The 20,222-nt window shown below is 40.9% G+C and overlaps 1 protein-coding gene across 9 annotated transcripts in view; it reads left to right on the top strand.

Moving 5' to 3' along the window:
- The window catches only part of TPK1 (thiamin pyrophosphokinase 1), a 253,147-nt gene that overhangs the window by 191,135 nt on the left and 41,790 nt on the right, over positions 1 to 20,222 (top strand). For 6 of the 9 annotated variants that reach the window (XR_014517943.1, XM_083468887.1, XM_083468892.1 and 3 more), the window contains one exon: positions 9,733 to 9,844. Coding sequence is in view for 7 of the 9 variants with exons in the window: in XM_083468887.1 (XP_083325013.1) it covers positions 9,733 to 9,844 (112 nt within the window). In the remaining 2 variants the exon portion in view is untranslated. Of the gene's footprint in view, positions 1 to 9,732; positions 10,408 to 10,458; positions 10,524 to 10,562; positions 17,366 to 20,222 lie in introns of those variants that run through there. The other 3 variants (XR_014517944.1, XM_083468891.1, XM_083468890.1) reach the window with 3 other exon arrangements.

The following is a 20,222-nucleotide window of genomic DNA, read 5'->3' as shown; positions in this document are numbered from 1 at the left end:
ATTCTGCTATCAGCTGTGCGCAGTCAAATCCCCCTAACCTGAAAGACAACATTTGGACAAAAAAACTAGGCACAGAATTTATAGTTTATTATTGATTTCCTCTATGTGTCTTTAAGAAATAACATTACAGACTGTTTTAGTTTCCTTACAATATGTTTCCTTTTGTGTTGATCAGGTTGGTATCTGATTATGTATTCACATCTTCATGGCCCACCATTTAATTTCCTTTAATCTGTTTCAGAAGTAACAGATTTAGAAAGCATAAAGGATCCAATGGACCAATGCAACTAGTTCCACACACAGAGCACAATTTTGGACTTGTGCTTCTCCATAAACAGCTTTTTTGCACATAACATGTTATTCCTGAAACAGAAAACCTTCAGACACTTTTTATGATCTGGCAGTGGTTTGGAGGACAAAGCAAAAAAAGTCCACAGTCCTAAGCTAGTGCTAGTGAGAGCCTCTCTTCCCATGCAAATGGTAGGCACAAAGGGGCTGATCCAGTATGGATTAAAGCACACACACCCCTCAACACTGCCACAAAGTTACTGCTATTTTCAGGGGCTGCACACTTGATTACTATTTAAATGCACAATACACAATACTTAATTGTGTATTAATCTAGTATGGCCCTTTGCCATAGGGGTTTCGGTTGCTTTGGGCATATACACATACACCACCACACACACCTTAATGATGGCCACTTTATAACAATAGGAGTAACAATGTTTAGCATTTATATACCACACTGACATACTCAAAGCAGATCACATATATTATTTCAGCAATCCTTACAGCATCTCAAAGATGCCTAATATTGTCTCCATTTTTTAAGTGGTGGTGGAGGGGCCTGCAAGAACAGTTGCCACCACCTAGTGAGTTATGAATGAGGTAAGATTTGAGTCAGGGACTTTCTTAGCTGCTGTGGGCCACCAGATTTGTGCAGTGAGGCAAGTGGGATGTTCCTCACAGTGAGAGTTGAGCCAAGGGTAGACAAAAGGAGGCACATGCAAGTAAAAGGGCTACCAAAACATTCCATAAGTCCTTTCTGCAGCATTAGATAACTGACAAAAATGTACTTCCTTGATAGATTTTAAAGTGTAAGTAGAAATATCTTCCTCTTCTAGCACTATGCTGAAATCTTACATGGGTTACACTAAACTCAGCTCAATGTAATGTAAAAGTCATGCCCCATTAATTCTTGGACATCTTCCTATTTCTTGGTCATAAATCCTACTACCTTGTATTACAAACTGCTGTAAAACTCACAGATAAAACTCACAGATAAAAGATAATTTATGTTCCATGTGTAGCCTAATGTTTCTGTACTCCTGAGAAACACAGTATCAGAAAATGAGAAAGTACATATATGAAATATTCAGCTATTCATTCTGACCACGGCTAGCAATGATAAACATGACTCTGAAGGGACCAATGTTCTTCAGAGGAGGTTTAGCCTAATGGTAATTGACACTACACTAAGTTCCAGCTCCAAGAGCCTTCTGCCAGCTCCCTCACTGCCAGAAATGAGGTTACAGGGAACCAGGCAGGGGGCCTTCTCGGTAGTGGAATGTCCTCCCATCAGATGTCAAGGAAATAAACAACTATCTGACATTTAGAAGACACCTGAAGGTAGTCCTTCCTGTTTAGGGAAGTTTTTAATGTTTGATGTTTTATTGTGCTTTTAATTCTGTTGGGAGCTGCCCAAAGTGGCTGGGGAAACCCAGCCAGATGGGCAGGGTATAAATAAATTATTATTATTATTATTATTATTATTATTATTATTATTATTATTATGGGCAGGGTATAAACAAATTATTATTATTATTATTATCATCATCATCATCATTAGAATTTCAGGCATAAAAGGCTATGGGTTGTATAAACTTCAATTCCATTATTAATGATAATTTTCATCACCCAGAAGTAGCCATGATTATTATTTAGTGATGGTACCACATAATTCTGCTTTTTTACAACAACAAAAAATATAGTCTTAAGTGGATGAGCACATTATGAATTCCATCAAAGAGAATGTCTCTTTCTGGGGCTTAGGGGGGCAAAGATCATCTGCATATGCAGTACACATTTTGGGGATTTCCTTGCTTGTGCAGTAGAATATGACAAAGTTGGGAAACCCTCACCACGCACTGAGTAGGCTTTAATCTGAGCAATTTAAAATGCTTTCTAAGGTCCAATTCCAACAGGCTCCCAAGACAAACAGCTCATCACAGAATAAAACAATTTCTGGATCTACATTAGATTTAAGGTGGGTAACTCCTTGATTGAAAACTGAAGTTTTTACCATATCCAAACCGTCGCGCACAGTCTAGCTTACCATTTATCTGACCATTAAGTTTTCTATATGTGGGATTTGGGAGTCGGTGGGGGAGACTATTTGGTTGTGATTCCTGCACCTCCAATGTAAAAATGGTGTAGCCTAATAAAAGTTTAGGGACGTGGGTGGCGCTGTGGGTAAAACCACAGTGCCTAGGACTTGCCGATCGCATGGTCGGAGGTTCGAATCCCTGCGGCAGGATGAGCTCCCTTCGTTCGGTCCCAGCTCCTGCCCACCTAGCAGTTTGAAAGCACCCCTAAGTGCAAGTAGATAAATAGGTACCGCTTTCTAGCGGGAAGGTAAACGGCGTTTCCGTGTGCTGCTCTGGTGCCGGTTCACCGGAGCAGCTTCGTCACGCTGGCCACGTGACCCGGAAGTGTCTGTGGACAGCGCTGGCTCCCGGCCTCTAGAGTGAGATGAGCGCACAACCCTAGAGTCTGTCAAGACTGGCCCGTACGGGCAGGGGTACCTTTACCTTTAATAAAAGTTTTACCATGTTTTGAGCAATATGTCTAGAAAGCCTCAAGTTATCAGCCTGCTTACAGCACTACACTATATCAAATTTCACATGGTTGGGTGGGGGTTGACACTTGTGAGATACCAGGCCAAAATTGTGACCCCTAGATAAGAGCAAAGACTTCAGCCCACCTCCGTTCAGAAACGAAACTCTGTGAAAAGGAGGATTGACATGCAAGTTTTTGGCTCAGAGGCCAAAGCAAGCTAAATCTGTAGTTTTGGGAGGAGGATATTTTTGCACTCCTGCCATTTCTTTGCAATTTGTTCATTTGTAAATAAGTCAGATATGTTTTAGGTATGGGAAAAGTCACTGTACTTCATTTCTTCATAAGGAACCAACTACACAAAAGCTAACTTTACATTTTCCACCTCTCAAGAAATGGAAGTAAAAGGAGGACTGTGCAGCCTCTGACCCACAGAGCCAAACACAACTGCAGTCATGTATGGAGGACTCCAGACCTTTTGCTTTTGCTGACTACCTGGGATTGCAAAACCAAGGGGGCCTGATATAGCAGCAGCTGTTCTACAATACACCAGCTCCACTTAACTGATTGCATCAAAGGGGAAGATGAGATAGCAAAGATCTTCTGGCTGGGCACAAATGCTGCTTAGTTCTTGAGTCCCCACCTGCTTTCTCAACTGGTGCAGTCCAGATGCAGCCTCAATGAGAAGTAGGCCTGTGCATGGGAGTCCTAGAACAAAACCTTGTAATTTGGGGGAATCCTGTTCCAGCTAGTCATGCCTGCCTTTATGCTATCCTGTTCCCTTCTCACCCACCCACAAAAAACAAGTCAACATTCTGAGCAGGCTCAGTCCTCTTTGAGGCATTTTTGGATTTCCCCTTCCCCTGTGATTTTTATTCCTAAAGAATTTTTGTACTTCGGCAAATCTCCAAGCCTGTTGATACTTCTCTCTTGTTTGTAGTTAGTTCCATTTTGGATCCTCCCTTGGAGAATTGAGATTTCTATAAGTGTGCAGGATTAATTCTTTCTTTGCTGTGCTTTAATTTGTATCCCCATATCGCCCTTTGTAGTGAGAGGACAAAAATGAAATGGACCCAAGAAATTAGCTTCATCCAGAATACTTTTCTGAGATTTTGTATGACTGCAGGACTTGCTCTTGTGTAATCCATTCTGTTTTGTTTTGTTTCCTTGTGCTGGATTACAAAATAATTTCTGATAGCCTTTGGTGATCTTCTGATATTGCAGTCTAATTCTGTAGGGATAATTCATCAGCATTATGGCTATGATGATAAATGAGATGCCAGAAAGAAACAGATTCTGCTTTAGGAGGTTTGTGCATTTTGAGAAAATGGTCTCTGCTTGAGCTACTGTAATACATCCAGCAGGAAGTCACTATGAATGCAGTAGGGTCAGAAACATTTTACATGGTTGTGATTTCTCCCCAAGCATCCTATTCCATTCTTGTTGAAATATATGACTTAAAATTACTAGGGGTCTTATATGACTGTGCTGAAAATTCCTGATACTGCATTCTCTTACTTGAAAGTAAATGCTATAAATATTATCAGGACTGATTTCTAAGTAATTTGAAATCCAAAACAAATTTCAGTCTTGCTCCATCTTCCACGTGGCAACCCTTGATCATCTTGGTTACCCTCCTCTGCACACTATACAGTGGTACCTCAGGTTACGGACACTTCAGGTTACAGACTCCGCTAACCCAGAAATATTACCTCGGGTTAAGAACTTTGCTTCAGGATGAGAACAGAAATCGTGCTCTGGCAGCGCGGTGGCAGCGGGAGGCCCCATTAGCTAAAGTGGTGCTTCAGGTTAAGAACAGTTTCAGGTTAAGAACGGACCTCCAGAACGAATCAAGTTCTTAACCCAAGGTACCATACAAGGTAGGATAAGCTTTTTTTGCTGCTGCATCACACTGCTGACTCATGTCAAGCTTGTGGCCCACCAAGATCCCTAGATCCTTTTCACATGTACTACTGACAAGCCAGATGTCCCCCATCTTATACTGGTATAGCTAGATCTTCCTGCCTAAGTGTAGAACCTGACATTTGTTCCTATTGAAATTCATTTTCTTAGTTTTGGCCCAGTTCTCCAATCTGTTAAAGTCATATTGAATCCTGATTTGTCTTCTTCGGCATTAGCTACTCCTCCCAGTTTGGTGTCATCTGGCGTTGGAACAACAATGGCCCGTTCCATTCAGTTTGGACTGATTCACAAGTAACACTAAGCCAAACCAGGAGAGGAGTGCATCAGTCACAATGTCCTCTCTAGAAACCCTTGTGTTCACACTAAGCCAAACCATTTTCATATGGTTTCTAGAGAGGACATCGTGACTGATGCCGTCCTCCCCTGGTCCTGGTCCTGCTCCAGCTGCACTGCTGTAAGCTAAAACATGGTTTGGCTTAGCATGTAAGCTGATGGGGGCTCATGGTTTGTCTCACTCTCTAGAGCTCATAGGATTGAATGCTCCTCCATGCAAACAGTTCCCTCTATACAGAAAACTAGATGTCAAGAGTAGAATCCTGGTCTAGCCAATCACTTGGCATCTAGTTTTCTATATGCAGGCACTGGGGATGGCGGGGTATGTGACAGCATTCCGTCTTCTGAGTTCCCCACGTGCTCTGTGAAATGGTATGGGCTTGCCATAAGAATATATTGTTTTTGCTAGAGAATATTCAAACAGGAGGCATGAAAAGGAAAGAAACTGAGGTTTCGCTGGTGTCCAGCTTAGGTCAACGCAGGCAAGCACATTTTATATTCATAGTGGTGCTTCCAGGTCCCATGTATGGGAGAGGAGGTGCCCTGCATAGAAAAGATGAAATTCAGGTATATCTTTATCAAGAAAACCTCCAAAGACATTTTTATCATTCAGCTTTGTGCCACAGTGTGGTAAATGAGTTATGAATTAAAGACTTGCTTCCATTGCCACAAGGCTGTTTCTCCAACCCCTGTACGGTTTTGCTAGTCACAAAAGCCACATTTAATGAATAACTCCTAATCCTTCAGGCTTTCTAGTCAAAACTATACGTTAATGTGAGCAAAACATAAAAATGAAATTATATGAACAAAACCATATGAAAAGCTCAGTCTCATTTTGGTTAAAATGCTTTTAAAAAAAAAAAAGCACACACAAACACACATTTGGATGTTTTCCTCAAAAGGCTGAACTTAAAAACTGATCTTTATTTTCCATCACCAGCGATGAAATGAAAACGGAAAAAGAACTGAATCAATTTTTCTGATTGATCAGAGTTTTTCAAAAATGGTTTAATAAGACAAAAATCAATGGAATCTCATTATATAACATGATTTTTATCAGCAGTTACATTAATTAAAGCACGGTCAGACTTGGATCCAGAAGGAAAAATGTTAAAGCTCTGTTCAGGTTTTTTACTTTGGTGGTGGTATCTCAGCAACTAAAGCATAAAAGGGAATAATTAGCCACCTTGGCATTGGGTATTGTTTTGCTTTTAATGTTAAAACCTTGAGGTGCTTCTGCTCCACTTTATCCTGACTGACTTGTGACCCCCTGAGATATTAAATCAACACTACAACCAGTTGGACACCACAGTAGACTTGATGCCCAACAGCAGGGGTGGATCTAGATTGCAGACTATGGGTACAATTGCACTGTAGTTAATTAAGCTACAGTCCAGCAATTTTCTCCATTGCAACTGTGATGCCCCTCCTCACTGCATTTCACTACTTCTGCTGTCCCATGAGATTTTTCTCTAGGTCCCTAACCAGATTTGAGGCTCTTATCTTTAAAGTATTTGGGAGACAGATAAGAAATGTGAAATAGATGCTAAAACATGGAAAAATCTGTAGACTAGGAAACCAGTGAGATCCATTTTAGCATATGAGAGAGAATACAATTAAAGGGTATTGTCAGTGGTATATAATTCTGGTTCAGCTATCACATATACAGTGGTACCTTGGGTTAAGTACTTAATTCGTTCCGGAGGTCCGTTCTTAATCTGAAACTGTTCTTAACCTGAAGCACCACTTTAGCTAATGGGGCCTCCTGCTGCCACTGTGCCGCTGGAGCACGATTTCTGTTCTCATCCTGAAGCAAAATTCTTAACCTGAACCACTATTTCTGGATTAGCGGAGTCTGTAACCTGAAGCGTATGTAACCCGAGGTACCACTGTAACTTCTGGCCCAGACTGGCAAGACAGTCTGAACACTTAGTACCACCTTTGGCAGGAGTGTCTAGTAGTGAAGGACTCTCAACGATAAATTGCTAATATAATTGGGGATCCTGTGAAAGCTACATCACAGCTATCACTACTATCTGTCTCTAAGGATTCAAATGTGCGTATCAAACCCAGAGAACTGTTAACCTTTTGGTCAATGACCACCAGACTACTGATTGCCCAGAAATGGAAATTGCTACATGATTTAAATATTTTGTCATGGTACAATAATTTATGGAAGATTACCATATCTGAGAAGTTTACACACAGGTTAAATGGTGTTGAAAGGTACTGAAAACGCAAACCTTTTCTGCCATTTGGTGGAACTTGGTTACATATGCCGATAACAGTAACCTACATACTGTATTTGTTACCAACAACATCATGTGCAGGATTCTGTTTTGTGCCCCCCCACCTTTGTTTTTTTTTAAAAAAAGAAAGTCTACAGCTCTTGCTGATATACCTCTGAGCCACAAAGGCCAGCTGTAGCAGCTTGCCTTAGCAATACTTTAAAAAAGTGTTCATTCTTGGACTCTTGTGAGTTGATGACAACAAGGAGTTAAGTGGGAGACTGAGAATGCCTCCCTTTGCACCCTTGCAGTCTAAAACGGATGCCTTTGTAGCTCATTTGAAGGTTTCGCTTGATGGATCCTAGAAACTGTAGAAGGTGTGTTGGGCCTCTGCTTTTGAGTACTGTAGTTTATTATGCATAATAACAGCTCTCTGCTGGCATGGCCCTTGCTTGTTAACATTTTAAAATTCTGAATAATTTTTACTAAATGTATTATTTAAAATACTAAGATATGTGTTAATTACTTGCTAACCTTTTCTTCCAGTGACTTTAGAAATGAGTATTCTGTCATTCTCTTCTTTTTTAGCAGTCAGAATCACTATGAAACAGAAAGAATATCTCAAGCTATGTAACAAATGTCACCAAGCGTGCCTGCGTGCGTGCGTGTGTGTGTGTGTGTGTGTGTGTGTGTATTTTGTACACAAGGGTTGTTGTTCCCTCTTCAGCAAATTTAGACTTTCTCAGCATAGCAAAAACAGAGAAATTTTCAGAACAGCACCTCAGTGACTTTTTTGATATGGTGCTTATAAATGATGCTTAGCATCTATACAACGTTCTCTCCCCTACTCCCAGCACTTCATACTAAAGCAACCCAATGTGTATATTATTATTATTATTATTATTATTATTATTAATATTATTATTACATTTCTATACTGCCATTCATCCGAAGATCACAGGGCAGTTTACAATATAAAAACATAAAAATGGATACTGTATGTGTATGTGATCAACATAAGATTGAAACCAGGAACTTCCCGGCTACAATCCAAAACTCACTTGCTAATGAATAAGACCTGCTGAACTTCAACGCACTTTCAAGCAGTCAAAGATGAGCTTGTGTGGCACAGCACTATGGTGCACTGGATTCCATGGCGTTCCGTTGCACCGCAATCCTATGCATGCTTATGGAAAAGTAAACTCCAGTTGGCTCAGTGATAAGAATACAGGTAAGCGTGCATAGGATTGCAGCTATAGCCGTGTACTTTGCCTTACTGCAAAATGGTTCTAGGAAGGTAAGATTCACAGGACAAGCATGTGGCAATGCCGAGACCTTGGGCTTAAGTGCCCCTGATGTGCCTGCGGCTCTGCCATTCCCATTGTAAGCAGGACAACAATGGGCAGAAAAGAGTCAGTGGGCAGAAGGTGAACTGGGTGCTTAAGCAGGCGCAATATGTGGGAGGAGGAAGATGCAGGAGGTATGGATAGGGGAAGGAGGCATGGACTTGGGTGTGCAGGTGAAATGGGTGCAAGCAAGGCTTCAGAAGAGAAAAGAGGCAAATTGAGAAATGGGGTTGGGAAGATGGAAAGTGAGCTTCATAGTTGAATGGGGTGGGAAATGGAAGCTCTAAGGGTGGCAATAGCTGTGGGTGGCAAGCAGATTGAGCAGCGGTGCAGCCCTTAGTAAGATATAAGGTTATCATTTCGGTTTACATTGCATCATCGTTCACAATAATCTCTGCTTCAGAGAGATACCTCCGGTTTCCCATGAACTCACAAGCTTACAAACTCTAAGCAAAAACTAACAGAAATAACAAACTCTCATCAGCTTTCCACTCCAATTACAACCCATTATCACCCCAAAGGGATTGTCCTAAAACACAGAGTAGAAACTAGTATCCCTCCTATATTTTAAGTCATACAAGGGATTTCTATTGCAGCCATAAATTAAGATTTATTTATTTTTTAAAAAAAGGCATAAACAGTGTTTTCTCAAACCCTGGAGAATTTTAAAATGCTATTTATATGACTTCATTTGACATCCTTAGAATTGTACTGATCCTTCAGAGCCGAGTTTATAAATATCTGTAAAGCTAAGCTTTTAGTCAAACTTATAAGAAAACATAAGAAATGGCCTCCTGGATCCGACTGAGGCTTCCTCTAGTCCAGCCAGGTGCTTCTGGAAAGCTCACAAGCAGAGCTGTACCCAAATCTGCCTCCCTCTTTCACAAGGAGGGTGAAAATCTTGATGATTTTTTTCAGTAGTGTTGTGGGTCCTCTTTCTTACTGCCTTAGCGGCAGTGATGTGCCTAATCTGTAGCTTCTTTTGTGCCTAAAAATGTGTTGTTTACATAACCATGTGCTTCCTGATCAGTGGACACTAAACCAAAGTTCTTTCTGTGTTGCAGGGAAAGCACAAACTACGTGTAAACACAGGACTAGAAGGCAACTGGTGCGGCCTCATTCCCATTGGGAGCTCTTGCGACTGCGTCACGACAACAGGCTTGAAGTGGAATCTCAGTAAGGAAGGCATTTTGCTACCAGACATATTTTTTCATCCTTTCAGGACAGTTTTATAGATTCTTGGGGGGGGGGGGTGTTCTGCTTCAGAAAAGAATATGTGGCAATGATTTACTTCTAGTTTATTATGTAGGTGCAGAAACCACCCTATCAACCCATCATTGCATTGTGAGGAAATTGCATTTAGCCTGAAAACAAAAGGTCAATTAATAGTAATTGAAATAGTACCATTCTTCTTCCTGCAAGCAAATCTAATATTACTTGTGAAGTACTATGTGTAATTAGGCATATCTCAAACGTTTTCCAACCCCCGTGAAGCACACCATTTCTGCCATGGAGAAGCCTTCTTGGGTTTCCAGTCACATAGAACAGGCCTACAACATACAGCTGTGTGCACATTACTGCTAAATTTGTGTGGCGGGGGGTGTCTTGTAAGACCTTTGCGTGCTTGCTGTTCGTAGGTTGAGGATAGGAAGAAATTTGATCTTTGATGGCATTTCCAGTCATGAGAGGACAGGGGGAGGCAGAATAAGGTTCTGGAGGTCCGTTCTTAACCTGAAACTGTTCTTCACCTGAAGCACCACTTTAGCTAATGGGGCCTCCTGCTGCCGCAGCGCCGCCGCACGATTTATGTTCTCATCCTGAAGCAAAGTTCTTAACCTGAGGTACTATTTCTGGGTTGGCGGAGTCTGTAACCTAAAGCGTCTGTAACCTGAAGCGTCTGTAACCTGAGGAACCACTGTATATAAGCTTGCATCATCACAGAGAGAAATGTGTTTGCTCCTGAGAATTCTATTTTTTCAGTAAAAGGTTTGTTGAGGTCATAATACAGTACCCTCTCCAATGCGTTACTCTTCAAGGAGAGCAGGTTTCTAAGGCCTAAATCTCATACTTTATAAGCCATAAAATTGACAGGTAAATAATAGAACAATAGAGGTTATTAAAAGCCCCCTCCCCTTTTGCCCTGAACTGCTTGTATGCCATTTTTTTCTCAGTTCTGGAAAAAAGTATATTGCTGGAGGTCCTTTTATCATAGATAGTTCGTTGAAAATAAGAAAGGCAAAATAGGAAAAATAAGATGCTATCTTCCCCTCTCATTTCTTCTCTCCCCCCCCCCCCCCGTGCGCAAAACTGCAGGGAATATATTTGTGGTTTTCTGCTCCTTATCCAAAAACTCCATATTCAGTATTGCAGATAGCTATCCCAAACAGGCACTAGATTTCAGTATATTATTTTCAAAAAGATGGGTGAAGGAGGAGGAGGCAAGTTCTGCAAGTTGATACACATTTAAACCAGTTGTGCATGTGAACTGCAACACTGATTCTGACCTGCAATATGCTGCTTTTGAATGGGGGGTGTGTGGTGTGGAGCTTAGCCAGGTGTTGATGGTGACACACATGCAATGTACAACATTGTTTCTACAGATCCTGGAATGAAAGGACTAGGCAGTAAATGTGTGGAACTATGAGTCACAAGCTTGTTGATTTGCATGGATGATCTGTAGCATTTTATTTAGTTGAAAGACAGCCATTCCAGGCTCGGTGCAAGTGTCCTTGTTACCAGAATACTAGGAACCACCATTCCTCCCAATCACTTAGGATGGGAAACACTTGTCTGGCTGCAAACACTGGGGTCCGTGCTACACCAGGCCCTCTTCTTCATTTTCAACACACCTGAGAGGTTTGCATGACCCATCCCTCAGCAGATATAGCTTTTGGAGTCAGTGAGACTGCCAAGGAGGCATCTCGCTCCCAAGCTCCCTCTGGCAAGTAGGCCGTGAGAGTTTTTTATGGGTAATCCAGTGCCCACCAGTCCAGTGCTCAGGGTGCTTACCATTTGTTCACTGCTTCTCTCCATCCTTCAAGACCACTCTGAACCTGCTTCTTGTGACCTGTTGATGTGGGGGAAAGGATTTTCCAAGATGAAGTCCGTCCTTTGCATAATGGGAATGTGCTGAGTCTGATTTCCAAGTAATATGTGGCAAAACCCCTTTTCTAAACCACAATCATCTGGCCAGTTCACTCTTTTAGGAGATTTGTTTAAATCTTTTTTGTCCAGGATACTGTTGGTGGTGCTAAGAGGCAGCTGATGTTTGACGTCATCTATTTTTCCTCTTACTTTCAATATCTGAATGTTGCATACTAGAACTGCAAATATCATACTGTGGTTTTTAATAGAGATAGATAATATAGTTAGTGTATATATAGAGATCTCATTTGAGAGCTTGCAGACTAGTAATGCAGCAAATACATTTTACAAATAAAAAATGTACTCTGACCCTTTAGAAAGCAATGGAATACTAAATAGAAATAAAGAAAATACAAGTTGATGAGAATATTAATCAAAAGTGAAATCTATGCACTCTCCCTCCAGCAATAATACTAAATGAAACTGCGTGTCTTGATTACATGTCCAACTCTATGGAAATCAATGAATGTTAGTTCAAACTAGACTTCTCTGTCTCTTTTTTTAAAAAGGTGTAATGTGTGTGTCTACAGTGGGTTTCCCAAGCTTGACTTTGCAGGAAGAATCTCTTGAGTGCAAAGACACTCTATAGAAGAGAGAACTTCCTTAAACATGTTTTGATTTTGTGACACATTTGTTTTTCTCTTTCTTGGCAAGTATATTTGGTGAGTGCTTTATATTCTTGAAAACTTGTTTCCTGGGAGACGCTATAAAATGATCTTGAAAATTTGTTTCCTGGAAGATGCTATAAAGTGATCTTTCCAACACATAGGGTTGCCATATTTCAAAATCCGGACACTAAAGCTTGGGGGGGGGGGGTTGGCAAAATCTCCAAAAATCAACATTTTCAATATGGGCTGCCATACACCCAGGTTTTTGCTGCTTTTCAAAAATTCTATCCAGACACCATTTTTGATGGGCGAATCCCAGCTATGTCCAGAAAATTCCAGACATATGACAGCCCTACAACACAGAAAACAAAAATTGCACACTGAGAAGAGGCATTGTATAGATGAGATATTACTATTCAAATAAGAGCTTGAATTTTGATCAAGAGCTCATTGTATTATGTTTGGGTCTTGGTTACATAATATGCAGATATACGCCAATGTTTCACATTTTCAAGAGACAGAATGTTTCCTGGTAGACACAAGTCCCCATTTCCTTTTTGATCTTGACATACTTCTGGTTTCAGCACTGTCCTCCTGGTTTCTAAAAAATTAAGCTTCTATGTGAATGACAATTGCAAAGTATCTCTAGGGCACATTTGGAAGGGCATGAACATCATAGTGAAATGTGCTGTGAAGTCTGCCATTTCACGTTTTAAGCCGGTGATGTTCATTTCGAATTGTTACGTATGATAGGCAATTGTGTTTTTTGAACATGTCCTTTAAACTGAATAATAAACACTCAGGTGTGTCTAAGTCCTTCTGAGTAAACAGAAAATGTCAGGGTATTGCATCCTTCCCCCTGCTCTGTTCTGCCTATATTGACCTACCCAAACCATTGCTAAAGAATGGATTTGAGTGGTAGCTCAGTGGAGATCAGATCCATTATATGGTTAAACACTCTATTCCACATACTTATTTTTAAAAGGAAATAGTTATGATCTGTTTACTATCATGCCCTGCTTTTGCTCTGGTGAAGGACAGAAGATGATTTAGTGATGCGAAATAGCAATGGGAGAAAGGTTCAGATGGTAAACTTTGGTTTGTGGGGATGGAGACCAGTGGTCAGTGAAAAAGCACATTCTTTTCATGAAGAAGTCCTGTCACCAACCTACTTGGAATTGTAAGCAGTAACCAACTTACCGTAAGTGAAAGGTTCCCTTAGCAGCTACTTGATCCAACCTGCCCACCATCTGTATTTGATTTTGTTTTGTTTTCAGTTCATTAGTCAGAACGCTTTGTTTCAAATCCCTCATGGCAGCCATTTGCTGCTCTCTCGGCCACAGTTGTTCTTTAAGTAAAAGGCAGTCACACCTGATGCCACGGCCATGCTCTCTTTGGGCCCTGGAACTCGGCATTAGAGCAGCTGCTTCAGCTGCAAATATTTTGCTATGTGTCTTTTGGGGATCAGTCAGTTACTGCATGGTGAAGCCTATTTGAAACACACTTAAGCAGGGCAGATGTTGCAGTCAAGCCAAGGCTGGTGCTGTGCAGAGCAGTTGTAGCATTCAGAAAGCCAGATCTTTCTCCTCTCCCCCCTACAAATGCAAAGTAGGCCTAAGCCTAGAATTCAAGGCATCAGACACAGGGTTGCCTAGTGGTCTCTCAGCTAGCAGTGGGCCAGAACTTACATAGCTTCAGCAGGACTGTTGCTTCATGTGCCTTTGCAACATGCTCTAAGACAGACAGTGGTATTAAGGATAATAATGTAACCTTATGCTGCATTGCGTCGTGTGGGATACCTGGGACACCACCCTTTTTGGCCCTTAGGCATTGCCATAGGAGTTTCCACTGAGTAGTTTGGGGTGAAATGGAGGATACTCTGAAGGAAGCTGACGACCAGGAGATTGCAGAAAGGATGGAAGTAAAAAGAAACCATGCAGAGAAGCTTATGGAGGACAGAGCAGCCACTGTCTTCTACAGTCACACAGCAGGCTTACTGACACCTGCCTCCCAGGACCATCTGGGTCAGAGCAGGTCTGAGAGACTCTGGGTGCCTTTGTTTGTTTGTTTGTTTGTTTGTAAGTGTGTAAGCAGCCTTGTACCCAGCATTGCTTAGGATTTCCAAGAAACCAAAAAAGTGCAGTTTTGAAAGGTTCAGTCCCCCATCTTGATTCAAAATGGCATCCAATTGTATCCAAACATAGACAAAACTTGCTCCTTGATCTCGGGAACAGTTATGCAAAATTTGGTTAAAATAAGTGCAGTTTTCAAAATTTCAGTTCAACATCTTGATTCCAAATGGCGTACAATTGTATCCAAACTTGCTTCTTGATCTCAGGAACCATCAGTCAAATTTTGGTTATGATATCTTAAGAGGTGTCCAGATGCATAGCAAATGGGCAGACAAGCAACTTTCCAAAATATATAATAGATTTTTTATTTATAAACCACCAACTCATAAGAAAAACATGTTGGTACAATAAAATCATTAAAATCTATTTTAAAAAACGAAATCATAAAATACAGAGTAAATGGCCAACACTGAATCAAATGAATTCTCTAGAAATGCTTGGCCAAACAATGGGGCTTTTCTAGACAAAATGTTACACCCACTAATTTTGGACTCCATCCTCACTTACTGTCTTGCTTAGAAACCTAATGAGAGTGGTATACCAACCTCAGTTGTTCCTCTTGCTTCTTCCCCTCTTTTTTCCTCTCTGTTAAATAAATCCTGACAATCAGTTTGTTCCAATTAAGTTTTCCACTGATTCTTTCCCCTAACTTCTTTTAGGAAAGTGGGCTATTTTTGAGGCTCATCTTTCCTCCCTCCTTTGCTGACTTGGAGAAAATCTCAGGGGGAAGTGATGCACTCCTTGTATCTGTTCTGAGCATTGCAAGTCACTGAGGTTCATATTCAGAGCCAAGGAATTACAGAAGCTTGGTGACATCTTCAGTGAAAATGTCCCCTGAAGTTGGAAAGTATGAAAGCCACTCTGCCTGGAAATTGTTGGCTGGTAGAACGACGTGAGTGTTTGAATCCATGCAGCCCAAATTTATCTCATGGGGCTTCCTAAATAAAAAAAATAAATCCTCTATAATTTTATCCTTGCATTTGCTGCTTTTGACACATTACTAAACCTGCTGCAGATGGCCCCTATTTTGAACAGAAACATAACTATGAAAATATAGTAGGGTTGCCTTATTTTAAAAAGTAAAAACCAGGACACCAGAAAGTTGTTGAGCTTTTTATAGGAAGACCCCAAAATTGTTGAGCCTTTTTTAAGGAAACTACTGAAATTGTCAGACAAACCCCAAAGTTTTTTGATTGACTTGCCAAAAATCCAGGACAAAGTGCCACCTTTCGGAAATTCCCACCCCCATCCCAGATGTCAATTCCGCCTTTGAAATCCCGGTAATATCCAGAAAAGTCCAGGTGTATGGCAGCCATAAATATAGTAAATGGGACCAGTTTGTCTGCGGGGAAATCTTCTGCCTCTGTTAGTCACCTTTCTGACAAGTTTCTTCCATGAAATATTATGGAAATCAACTCCTTTAGACAACTGCAGAAGCATGGCCGAAACAGTGTTCATGAAGCCAGGCCAGTAAAAAATTAGCCAGTGTAGAGATGCTCATTTGTCTTACTCTTGCAAATGCATTGCATTATTTTCATATTGAAAGACCCAAATCAAGCATAATAAATGGATGGTGTCTTGTTATTGAAACCTTTCCAAAAAACAGGTTGTCTAGAGCAATGGCTTGCTGCTTCCCATTAATTTCTTCAAAGGCTCTGAGCCATTCCACATCTCCCGCTCTCCAGGGTCCACTGCTAGGTGTAAAACTATGAAATGGGCAGGATACATAAACTGTCAGTTTGCATTTCTTGGTGCAGAAAGTATTGCTCTGATGAGTAGAGATATTTCCTATTCCAATTAATTCAAGAGGGTTCTGGAGGCTTCTCTGTGTGAAAGAAACAAGCAGGAGGTTCATGGTGTTTGGGTTATTCCTTCAGAGAAGCCGAGTACAGCTGGCTTAAACTGGTTCTCTTATCTCTTCTGTCAAGGTCATGCTGACTATATAAGTAGGGCCAGAAGGAGCCTGAGTTTCACTTTCACTCTCCATCTCTCTTTCCTTCTGGTGTGGTGTTCTGTACATAGTATGCTGAGTGTTGAAGTTTAAACTTATTATAAGTTATTGTAAGTTTATGTTAAGTCTGCTGCAACTGGATTTCTTATGGACTGCGCCAATCCTGAATGTATTGGATTTGTGACCATGATGCTCATTTGCCTTCAGTAGCAGTAAAGCTCTGCTAGATGGAATATAATTGCCTCTGGTCTATTTTTTGAGAATCCTGCAACGTGTTTTAAGTTTTTACTCTTCTAACAAATGTTGGAGTTCTGCTCTGGATCAATATTGAATAGAATTTCCATGACATAAACACGCCAACCTGCAAGAAAAAGCCATTTCTAGAGTCACAGCATTGTGAGTAGACATGTAAACATCCTTACTACACTGTGACATTATTAATCATAATGTTTTATTGAGCCCTCTTTGGAGAAACGAGACAAGAAACGAGATAGGTCAAATATTAAATATGAAATTAAATTGCAGTTTAAAGGTAAAATATTTATTTGGCACTCATATGCAAATGGCTGATATGGTTGTTGTTGTCATATTTATATGTAGAAAGAATCTTTGAGGGGCTAATACACTATTACATTTAAACATTTAATGCAAAAAATGATAATAAAGCAGAACAATAATAGCCTTGCCTCCCTATGAATTAAACAACCACAATTCACATTATTCAGTTCTGTGATAGCAATCAAAAACCTTGGTTTCTCAGCCTAGGTCAATGAAGGAATCATTGGAAAAAACCAGGTGCCACATTCCCTCTAGGAAGCGGTTGATTCCAAACTGACATGAAATGAAAAAATAGCAGTATTTCACACTGAAATGCTGCTTCCATATTTTTTCCTTGAGTCTTGAAAGCATTAGGAATGGTGAAGCTGTAGCATTTATGATCCAATACAATGCAAGATTATTTACCGATTATGAAAAAAATATATTATTATTACTGTAAATTTGATTTCTTACCATTCCTTCACCAGAAAAGCCTAAATCAGGTTGCAGTAATTTAAAATTCAATGTTAAAAGCAGTTCAAAACAAACACACATATATGTTTCCTGGCATTTTACAACAACCCTACTTTCCCTCATTCTGGAGAGCCAGTATGCTGTAGCAGATTACATATCTGACTTGGATTGGGACCCCTGTGTTCAAATCCCCATGAAACACACTGCAGGAGAAGGCTGGGAGGAAGAGACAAGGAGGGGTGCTTTGAGGAGTACATCTCTCCAGGTACTCTGGCCTGAAGCACCTTCCATATCGAAAGATAATCCTTACTTTATAGATGTAGGATTCCATATTCAGATATTGATTTATTCCATGCAACGTGGCTAAACTCAAGTTAAAAAAATAAAATGCAGTGCCTACAGTTTACATCTTTATCAGGTTACAAGGGATACACCACAACAGCATTTAGTCATAGCATGTTTTCCTTGTAAACCAGAAGTGTAAAATCTGGCTTTGGGGGGAAACAAGGCTATTCTATCTAAATATGGAAATGCAGGTACATGACAGCTCCTAAATATTGCTTTTCAATACTGAATTTTCTTTTGGCTAGAACAGAGCAAATGACACTATAAATCTTAAGTGAAAGCCATTAATCTTCAGGGTTTTTTCTACTCGTTTACACTAAGTCTGAGCTGAATATTCCCTTTTAAGAGACCATTCATTCATTAAAAATATTTCTTTTAACAAATATTCCTCCACTGTGAAATGGGGCGGGGGGTATTCTTTGTGGGGGAACTTGGCTGCTCACCGCAGGCCAGAGAACACCCTGCTGCTTTGGGAACAAGGCAAATGAGAGCCCTCGCTTTCTTTCCCAAGATCACCCTGAGACTGATGCTCTTAATGATGTCGCATTGAAGGGTTCACTGAGAGTGTCGGCAAGCCTATAGACAGAGGGGACCCAACAGAACCATTTTTGGCCCAGTGGACCAGATCTTTTCCCTGCCACCCCGTGAGCCAACCTTGAAAGTAGGCAGCACCACCCATGTGCCAGTCATCTGACACATCGAAGTTGGGTGAGGGAAGGCAGTTTGAAGAGCTTACTCAGCTCTTTGTGCAGCTTCGCAAACCCCTGACGACCAGCTGCGTATGAAAAGCGCTAGGCATGGGATTTGCAAAGCATTCTGTGTGGTGCTTGCCAAACACCTATCAATCACTCTTTGGGAATCTGTGCACAAAGTGCTTTGCAAAGTGACTTTTCTTTATCGTGCTGTCACTTCGCTAGTTTTTAATTGAGAACAAGCAATCCACTATTTCAAGGTGGGTTCCTGTAAAAATACGATTAAAAATCATACCGCATCTGGCACAGCACATTACAGTTTCTGCAACCGGGATAAAAACCATCAAGTAGGCCGCCAAAACCTTCAGCAACTTTCAAGTGGTCCCTTGTGGTGGTGGCAGTTTGGGAACCACTGTACTATTCTAATTTTTGGTCATAAGTCACCAATCAAGCCTGCCAAACAAGTCTAGCAAGCTTGCTTCACCTTTGGCAGGGGGCTGGGGAAGTGGTTCCCATTTGTCCTGCATTTCCTGACATTTGTCAATGGAACTAGATCAGGGGCGCCCAAACATTTTTTCAAAGAGGGCCAGATTTGATGAAGTGAACAATTTACAATTTTACCCCAAAGTTGTTGAGCCACAGGGGCCAGATTAAACCGACTGGCAGGCCAGATTTGGCCCCCGAAACAACAGACTTTGGACGTGCCTGAACTAGATAGTCTTTGGCGTCACCACATTATTGTCACCTACACAGTGGCACAGTTGTGAATGACTGCACAGCCTGACAATAAAAGTTTCGTACAGGGGGTGAGGATTTGCTTTTCTCTTGGTTTGGGAAGGCTTCCTTGCTGCAGAGCATGTCCCTTTGGGAGGGGTGGAGAAGTGCATTAGAGGGTAAAAGCAGCCCAGTTCAGCTTAAGAAGTGGGCAAAGGCATATGCACGCACACATCCTCCCCGTGAGCAGCATGCACAGTGCTTTGAGGCCCTTCCCTTAAAGAAGAAAGAGGAGGAGGATGGAAAGGTCATCTGAACTCTGGGAGAAGATTTGGGAAGGCATCCAGGCAGGTGCTTTCCTCTGTTGGAACTAGTGCAGTGGCCCCGATCGGCCTCGGTCTGATCCAGAAGGTCCCCTCTTACATTATGTGGTATCTCTCCTGATTGGCTTTCTGCTCAAGGGCTCTGTTTGTGAGGCAATTTTCTAATCAGCTGCATGAACATTCATCAAAGGGAAGGCTTCTAATTTTGAAGCAGAACAGCTGGAAATCAGGCACATAAGGAATGTTGATAAAGCTGATATTTGAAAAGAAGCAGAAGTTTGACAGAGGGGGGAAAATAAGATATTCATTGTACAAAGCAAAGGTACGTTGTCAAAAAATGCCATTCACGCATTATTTATCAAAAGGTTTTTCCACATCTTGATTATGCCCTTATTATCACATTGTAGTCCCTAATCAAATGCTGATTTCTGAATGTGAGTGAGTCAGTTGTCCTTTTATTCCATAGTTAACAGCTCTGAAATTTGCTAGCAATTACCTTCAAATTAAAAACTCCTGTTTGCAAAGTATTGCTCTATTTGTAATCATCATTCTATTTCACAGCAATCATAAATTAAATTATTCGATATTCCAGAAAACAAGATAGACACCTCAAATCCTTACCATTTTCAGATAC

The sequence above is a fragment of the Podarcis liolepis genome (assembly GCF_965112155.1).
Source record: "Podarcis liolepis genome assembly, chromosome: 12".
NCBI classification, from domain to species: Eukaryota; Metazoa; Chordata; class Lepidosauria; order Squamata; family Lacertidae; genus Podarcis; species Podarcis liolepis.
This window is presented reverse-complemented; position numbering and strand designations above follow the sequence as displayed.